The sequence below is a fragment of the Prionailurus bengalensis genome, chromosome C2, assembly GCF_016509475.1.
Source record: "Prionailurus bengalensis isolate Pbe53 chromosome C2, Fcat_Pben_1.1_paternal_pri, whole genome shotgun sequence".
Lineage (NCBI taxonomy): Eukaryota > Metazoa > Chordata > Mammalia > Carnivora > Felidae > Prionailurus > Prionailurus bengalensis.
This window is the reverse complement of record NC_057350.1, coordinates 46,531,656-46,541,006: the sequence shown is the minus strand read 5'-3', so window position 1 is coordinate 46,541,006 and position 9,351 is coordinate 46,531,656. Positions and strand designations below refer to the sequence as shown.

At 36.9% G+C, this 9,351-nt stretch overlaps 1 protein-coding gene across 1 annotated transcript; it reads right to left on the bottom strand.

Annotated features, from left to right (window-relative positions):
* Positions 1 to 5,300: 5,300 nt before the first annotated feature.
* LOC122492352 (olfactory receptor 5H2-like) lies at positions 5,301 to 6,230 on the bottom strand. The gene has a single exon (XM_043596055.1). It carries the CDS (start codon positions 6,228 to 6,230, stop codon positions 5,301 to 5,303), a length of 930 nt encoding a protein of 309 aa, XP_043451990.1.
* Between the last annotated feature and the right edge of the window lie 3,121 nt (positions 6,231 to 9,351).

Below are 9,351 nucleotides of genomic sequence, written 5' to 3'. Positions count from 1 at the left end.
GGAAACTCTTTATCTTTCTTTTTATTTTGAATGGCAGCTTTGCTGGATAGAGTATTCTTGGCTGCATATTTCCCCCATTGAACACATTTAATATATCCTACCTCTTTTCTTGGCCTACCAAGTTTCTATGAAAAGATCTGTTAATCTGATCTATCTTTCCTTGTTGGTTAAGGATTTTTTTCCCTTGCTACTTTCAGGATTCTTTCCTTGTCTATTTTGTAAATTTGACTATGATATGCCTTGGCAATGGTCGGCTTTTGTTGAATTTAGTGGGAGTTCTCTGTGCTTCTTGGATTTATGTCTGTGTCCTTCTCCAGATTAGGGAAGTTTTAACCTCTAATTTTCTCACATAAACCTTCTACCCCATTGTTTCTCACTTCATTCAGTACTCCTATTATGCAAATGTTATTCCATTTTAAAAGTTGCTGAGTTCCCTAAGTCTACCTTCATGATCCATGATCTTGTTTCCTTCTTCTTTTCAGCTTCATTATTTTCCATAATTGTGTCTTCTATATCACTAACTCATTCCTATGAGTCATGGCATTCTCACTGTCATGGCATTCATTTGGGTTTGCATATCGGTTATAACATTTTTAGTTTTGGCTTGACTAGATTTTAGCTCTTTTATCCCTGCAGTAAAAGATTCTCTAGTGTCTTCTATGCTTTTTTCAAGCCCAGCTAGAATCATTACAATTGTTTTAAATTTTAATCTGACATCTTTCTTGTATCTGTATTGATTAAATCCCTGGCTTTCATTTCTTCCTGTTCGTTCTTTTGTCATGAATTTCCCTGTCTTGCTATTTTGCAGAAAAAATAATAAAACAGAAATTTAAACAAAAAGTAAGTGAAGGAGGCTAAGTCCTAGATGTGTTTTGGTCTGCTTTTAAGAGAAGCTTCATAGGAAAATAGAAAAAAAAGAAAAAAAGAGAAAAAATTAAAAAAATAAGACAAAAGAAAAAAAATTTGCTCTTTCTGTATCCACAAAAAACAAAAACAAAAACAGAAGCAAAAAAAAAAAAACCCCAAAAGTAAACAAACAAAAAAAAATCCAAAGGAAGCTAGATCCAGTTTCCCCTAGAGCTGAAACTTTGCAGCAATCTATGATCAGTAGATGGTAGCACATGGAAGGGGTTTGTGGGGGTCTTCTTCTGGAGGAAACTGCAGATTTGATTCTCATGCCGACTTGCTCTAGTGGAGAATGGCTTGGAGGGTGCAGGGGGACAGGGGTTTGGTGTAAAGGTGGAGCTGTTTAGCTCACTGAGGTAGATCAGCACTGTTGGGCTAGTGGTGAAAATGTCTTCACCCCACTCTCTGGTCTCTGGAGTGGAATGTTTGCACCCTCATAGAGTGCAGGCACCCCTCTTATTTTCCTGGCTTCTGTTAAATCTCTGCCTTTACCCTGGTCTGTGCCTGAGCTGTGCACCTGCAAGGTAGCACCACCCTCCTGTGTTTTATTTCACTCACAGCTGTATTTCAAAACCTCCACCCTCAGAGATCCCCCACTGCTTGGACCCATGCTGATCCTCTGGGGGAGGGTCTCGCTGCACTGTGGCCGGTGCCAGTTTGTCCCAGAAAACAGTCATACATCTGCAGAGCAGCTACAGCTTGGAGTGTATGGTAAATTTCTTTCTCTCTAGCTACTTTCAGGGGGAGTGCTTTTCTTGCACTAACCCAACACACTGCTCTCTCTCCCCTTCTCTCTCTCCTCTCTGTGAAAAGGGCTCCCATCCCTCTGCAGCACCAAGGCTTTTCTTTCCCCTATTTCCCCTCTCCACACCACATACCTACCATGTTCTCTCCCTCAGATTATACAGATTGTTCTCTTAACCCTCACATCGATTCCCTAGGTGTTCAATGATTTGATGTTGGGGCTCCTGGGTGACTCAGTCAGTTGAATGTCTGACTTTGGATTTTGGCTCAGGTCACAGATGCATGGTCATGGGATCGAGCCCTACATTGGGAGCCTGATGAAGATTCTCTCTCTCTCTCTCCCTGTGCCCCTCTCCCCTGCTCTCTCTCTTTCTCTCTCAAATAAAAAAAATCTTACAAAATGATTTAATGTTGGGGTGTCTGGGTGGCTCATTCAGCTGAGTGTTGGACACTTGATTTTGGCTCAGGTCTTGGTCTCACAGATTCAAGGGATTGAGCCCTGCATTGGGCTCTGCCTGACAGCATAGAGCCTGCTTGGGATTCTCTCTCCCCCTTTCTCTCTGCCCCTCCCCTGCTCACATGTGCTCTCTCTCTCTCTCTCAAAATAAATAAATTTTAAAAAATGATTTGATGTTGATCTACTTATGCTGGAGGGGTGAGACAAGCCTGGGATCCCTCTTATATTCCACCATCTTAACTCCTCCTCCTATAGTTTCTTTTAAAAGAAATCAGCAGCATATCTTGTTCAAACTGTGGGTTGTTTTTTTGTTTTTGTTTGTTTTTTTTGCACAGGTGTATATTTTACCTCTTTCCCAACATGGCACTGAAATGACAAAAATGAAGTAGGAAAATAGAAATATCTGTAACAGAGAATGGGGTCACATCAATGGTCTAGGTATTTTGGTGAATTTCTGGAAGGCATAGAGTAATTCATATTGCACCAAAGGTCAGACTAGAACAGAAGAATCCATAGACCAGACATGCACAAGAGGAGGCTGCAGAGAAAGTTTGAGCTTTGAGAAGCTCCCAACTTTTTGTCCCATACTCATAAAACCTAAAGCAAGACTTGACAGCATACTACACTTATATACTCAGCTTGATGTGAACCTTCTCACTCAAGGAAAATACTTAGGGAACTGGACTGTTATGATGGCAGTAGATGCTAATTATTGTATTATCAGGCTAGTCATTGGGTCGTGATAGTGAATGAACAAGTAAAGCTCATGACAATTAAAGGAAGCTATCAGTACACTGAGACAATTATACAACAACAAAAAAAAATTTTAAACTACAGAAATATGCAATAACATGGATTTTCTCAGGGAAAAGCATAAAAACAGCTTGACTGTTATCCACTACTCTCCTTCCTAAGGCTTGGGGATATCCCTCAGGAGTGGATGACCTGGTCTAATCTTATGATACGGACCCCCAGATTATAGAATAATTATATTTTTGAATGCTTCTGTATTTTAAAATATCTTTTAAGCTAAACAAATGTTTAAACCAAACATCAAATTAAATAGCTTCTCCCTGATATTTTGTCAAAGTCTATCCCAGGAGCCAACCCTACCTAGCAACAAGAACAAGAATAATTCACTTTAGGTGTGTTATATTTGAGATCGCCATTAAAGAAACAGGAAGGTGAGCTGGCCTGCACCAGCTGCCCTAGGACTGGTAATCAGCCAGTGATAAGTCAGGACTCATTGCAAGACTGAAAATGAGTGATGCTCTCTTACTGCATTCTGTGTGTTTGTGCTCTCAAATTCAATTCACTTTTACATATAGTCTACAAATACTTATTTAGGACCTTGTGTGTAAGATAGACTAGGACATCTAATTTATAATAATAATTTTAAAAAGCTTGTAGCCCCCAAATAAATATCATACAAGGCCAAGTATGACCTAAGAAGAATACACTGCTAAATGATTCAAATGTGTAAACTAAATGTTTCAAGTGAGTATTACTATTCTCTTCAAGATAATCTGGAAATGCATCATAAAAGCTGTAACATTTGACATAGATCTTGAAGAAAAGGCACCATTTGTCTGTGTCCTTTCTCTGTTGAGAGACTGTATTAGCAAAAGCGTGTACTTGAAAGAGTAAAGAGTCATTAGAAAGCTTTCTGCAACTCATTTTGGGGTATAACACAGGAGAATAGGGAGAATTGTAGAGGGAGAGACTTCAGAGTTAACTAAGGTTTTATTTGTAAGGACCTCAAATAATGCCATGGTGAGTAAACCAGGGTGAGGAACCGAGAGAGAGAGAGAGAGAGAGAGAGAGAGAGAGAGAGAGAGAAGGAGTAAATGGATGTAAATATATGGAAAATATATATATAATCTAGACATACACATGAACAGATAAACTTACACATGTGTATATATACAGATATACATATATACTGTATTTACATATAATCTGTTAATAATGACAACCCATTAAAAGTTATTGAAAAGGGATATGATTTAATCAGAGTTGTTTATGAAGAATAACCTGGTGGCTATGTTCTAAAAGTAATAGTATCAATGGGATGTAAAAGATAAGCAGAGTATTGCAAAACACAGAAGCAGGGTCAGGGCCTTAGTGGTATCAGTAAGAATGTTTATGGAACTCCAGTGTTGAGAAAGGAAGAGCAGGAGTGGACTTGAAGATAGGACACTTATTACACTTTCAGTATGGAGTAGAAGGAACCTAATATTTAAAAACTCTTAAGACAGAAAACATCCAAAATCTAGTTCATTTTCTTGTCTTTCCCAGCCACCAAGTTGGTGGTCTGACATCATATTACCTTAACGTTATCTGAATTTTGGAAACATGCATTTGAAGCCCACGTGTCAACAACGCATTAAAAAAAATACATGTTACTGATTTATTTATCTTATAGCTTCATTCTTTAAAAAAAATTCTAGGAAGATTGACCATGTCCTTTTCTTCTCTATGACCATCCCACTTAAATTCTACAGTCTCCTCTCTTAGCTTTATGAATTAGTGAAACTTTTCAGATTACCCTGCAACATACAAACACAGCTAGAAAGGGCCTATAGAAAGCATCCTAGACAGTGAGAGGCAAATCCCCCCATCCAGTTTCTCATAGGTGCAACCTAGGCTAAGAGCATCTCTTACAACTTGGCTCGACCTTCCCTGTTTTAACTCCCTTCTCATATTTTCCTCATTGCTCCCCTGTTTCTTTTGATCCCTCAGTGATATGAGAGTTGAATCCCCACATGAAGTGAAATTCATCATGCCCCAAATAAAGTGGAATGAAAGATCTTTTGATGGCTAGCAGAATTTCTGGGATTTGTCTCTGTTCAAACACAAACCTGCCTCCACTCTAGAGTTAAATGTAGATAAGCCTCCAGGCTATATGGCTGCATAAGTATCAAATCATCATAATGAAGACCTATTCAGAAAAACTATATGATTATAGTACTTAATGATTTTATGAAACTATAATAAAGAGTATAGTATACAATACAGTATAAAATATTTTTGTCTTATGTTTCAGTTATTCTAGCATGAAATGAACACGTTTAATAAACCATTAAACACTAGGCAATTACAATTGCAAAGCCTTTGCATACTAACCCATACAGAGCCACATCTAATCTGCATAATTTTGTGATGGTTTTAATAAAAAATAATAATATGAGATCTAAACATTTCTTTTTAACATTTTTCTTAGTGAATCTGTGACTTTTTTATTTCTTAGACTATAGATAATTGGATTTAACAAAGGAATTATGACAGTGTAAAATAGAGAGTCCATCATATCCTGATCATGTGATTGTGCGGATCCTGGGTGCACATACATGGATAGAAGAGGGCCATAGTATAAAGAAACAGATAAGAGATGGGCTCCACAGGTGGAGAAGGCCTTTTTTATGCCTTGCAGAGACTTCTTTTTTAAGATCATAAAAAGAATAAGTGTATAAGAAACCAGAACAATCAGAATGGTAAATACCTGTATTGACCCAGAGAAAATAAAAATCATCAGAATATTAATTGAAGGATCAGTACAGGAAATCTTAAACAATGGCATGATGTCACAGTAAAAATGATATATTATGTTAGAATTACAAAAGGTTAATCTAAATAAAAAACCTATATGAACTACAGAATGAATAAATCCACTTACAAATGATGAAACTAACAGCCAGATGCAAAGTCTATAGGTCATAATTACCGGATAAAGTAATGGTTTGCATATGGCTACATAGCGATCATATGCCATTGTTGCCAAGAGAAAACATTCTGTGGTGGCACCAAATGCAAAGGAAAACAATTGTGTCACACATTCAGAAAGAGTTATCATCTTACTCTTGGCTAGGAAGTTGACCAGCATCTTTGGGGTCACTGTAGATGATATCCAAGCATCCACAAAGGCTAAACTCCCAAGGAGAAAGTACATGGGAATGTGAAGGTGGGGGTCATTGTAGATGAGAGCAGTTAGTCCAAGGTTTCCCACAATAGTGATCATGTATATCACCAAGAACATCAGAAACAGAGGGATTTGCCACTCTGGTTGATATGTGATTCCTGTGAGAACAAATTTTGTCAACATTGTTGCATTCTTAGTATCCATATTGTTACTGGATGACCCCTGAAATGAAATGCCATAAATGTAAAAAGAACATTCACTAAGATTGTATTAAAAGAAAACTGGAAGAAAGTAGTTGAAATAAAACCATACACTAACCAGAATGCATTTAATTTTATTTACTACTATTGCTATAATATATGAAAAGTAATTTAGGGAATTGAGGTAATGGAAAATGAAATGATTTCAGTTCAAAAAAATGTACAGGAATTAACAGATTTAGAAACAAGGAGCTCCAGGCTCTGAGCTGTAAGCACAGACCCCAAGGACCCCAAGGAAAAACATTCTAAACATGATTACTAAATTCATGGGGATACCTGAGTTTCTGTGTCTGAAACATGGTTGAGGGTGTAGGGAAAATAAGTTTGAATTATGATGAAATTAATTGAATTCCATGTGGAAGTCCTTGTCAAACTTTATTCCTCAGACAATAAGGATATTTTTAATTTTTAAATTAAATATTCTGTAATGTAAAAAATATGCTGCAGGGAGGGGAAACTAGAGTCAGGAATACTAATTAGGAAGCTCTTACTGTTGTTATTCAGTGACTCTCACCAGATTACACATCAGAATTTTCTGAGGAACTTCTTGTACAGAATACATTGTGGGGTATTACTCATTGTATTGACTTGGTGGGTAAAGAATGAAGTCTGATAATCTACATGTAAAAAAATCCCTTCTAGTTGATTCAAGTGTATGTAAAGTTCTTAGTTTATGTGTAATGTAATACTGGCAATGATGAGGAGGACAAAGAGGTAAAAATAAATTAGAATGTAGTCCCTAGGACTCAGTGACATACTAGATGTGAAGGAGAGAGTAGACACGTGATGACCAGGTAGATGGTCATTAAACTTGAGTTTGAACAACTCAGTTGGCCTGTTTGTGGAGAAAGAGCCCTCTGAATATCCTTACTTAGTAGTATGAGTCTACTAAAGCTTAATAGAAACAATTGTTTGGGTGTCATTTGGGTAGCTGAAGGCATACTTACAGATGACCTATCCACTGAAGAGTAGATAAAGTAAAAAGAAGAAGGACATGGAAAGAAACTTGAGAAATATATTAAAGAGGTTATAAAGTAGATACACATCACTTTCAGGTAGCTAAAACTGAGTCTTTTTACCACATGAGTCTTGGTATCAGTCAAACACTACCACTATAGAAGTCAAAAGAGCCAGAAACTTAGTTTCCCATCCTCATAATACCTAGCTCAGGACTTGATCTAAGTTTGAATAGTTAGACTCACCCACTGACTTTCTCTAGAAATTCTGCTGGTTTTACTTGGAGTACTTTTTTCTATAAGTTTTTTCAGCAGAATAAAATTGAGCCAAACTCTGGAACCTAGTACAGAAGACATAAATAACCAATAACCAATGCCAAAATTCCAGTTGTTAAGTATATTTTTATATAGAATGGATTCCCTTAAGTGAAATCTAAAATCATTAGATAAGTGAACATTCTCAAATTTAATTTGTGTTGTGTACCTTTTAAGCATAAAGTAGGAAGAGCAGTGGAGGGGCATTTTCTATAAATCTCCTGCTATATATATTTTTTTAAATACTCAATGAAATTGTCAGGAGTGGGAGAAAGTTTAGAGGAGTTAATATGTATATGACTTACCTTAAAACTTAAATCACAGAATGTGATCCAAAGAATAGATCATTTAATCAGGATAAACAGAAACATTTTCTTATGTAGTAAACATGACCTGATATTGAAAGTCAGTTGAAATTATTTAACATTCTAGTTCACCAAAATTTTTAAAGTCATTATATTTATATTAGAAAGTCAATAAATTATGTTGAGATAAAAATTCCTGTTTTACAAGTATTTTGCTTATCCAGATTTAGTCACAAAAATAAATATACAGATAGCTAAGAGTTTTACATTTTTTTGTCTGCCATTTTGGCATCTGGTAAATTAATGTGAAATTATCATATATTGGGGTGCCTGGGTGGCTCAGTCAGTTGGGCGTCCAACTTCAGCTCAGGTCATGATCTCACAGTCTATGGGTTTGAGCCCCGTATGGGGCTCTGTGCTGACAGCTCAGAACCTGGAGCCTGCTTTGGAATCTGTGTCTCCCTCTCTCTCTGCCCCTGCCCCACTTGTGCTCTGTCTCTCTCTGTCTCTCAAAAATAAATAAATGTAAAAGATTTAAAAATTTTTTTTTCAACGTTTATTTATTTTTGGGACAGAGAGAGACAGAGCATGAATGGGGGAGGGGCAGAGAGAGAGGGAGACACAGAATCGGAAACAGGCTCCAGGCTCTGAGCCATTAGCCCAGAGCCTGACGCGGGGCTCGAACTCACGGACCGCGAGATCGTGACCTGGCTGAAGTCGGACGCTTAACAGACTGCGCCACCCAGGCGCCAGAATTTTAAAAAATTATTCAGTATTTTGAATTTTTATATAAAGAATAATGAATGTTATAGAATTCATTTCTCTCTTACCCACATCCTTTAAGAAATGGCAGATGCTTTCTAAAGTAGAAAAAAATATAGTAGCACTGGAATGACAAAACATAGGTAGGAACACTGATTCATTTAAGAGACTTCAATTACCAAGTTCAGGAAAATGTTGTTTATATTAATTTGCCTTGAGTACAAGAGTCAACCAATTGTAGGGCTGTGTGCTTTTGCCAGAAGAGAAAGGAGTGAAGAACTAAAATTCCCTTAATAGCAACCAAGGATTCCCTTTAGGACAAAGTTAAACTATTCTTCTGGGGGCATTGTAGATTTGAATTTGGATGAGAAGTCCAGGTGTCCCATAGGGCATTACAGACTCCGAAATCATAAACATCAAGTCATTGTATACAGTTCTAATTTTAACAGTTGAAATTACACTTTATGCTACTGTTTTCTACCACAGATGACACTTATGACAGGTTTATGCAAACTTCAATTTCTCTATAAATTTGGATGTTAAGAGTGCTTTGATTAGTATAGTCTTCACACATGATTTTAATAAGGCTAAAGTTCTGGATTCCCTTCAAGAGCTAACTCCAAACAAAATTGTTCATGCAAAATACAGCTGAGATTCCAGACCTACATATAACTTCCCACTTTAATGTGAAAATACATGAGAAATTTTACTAGGGAAAGGTCAAAGA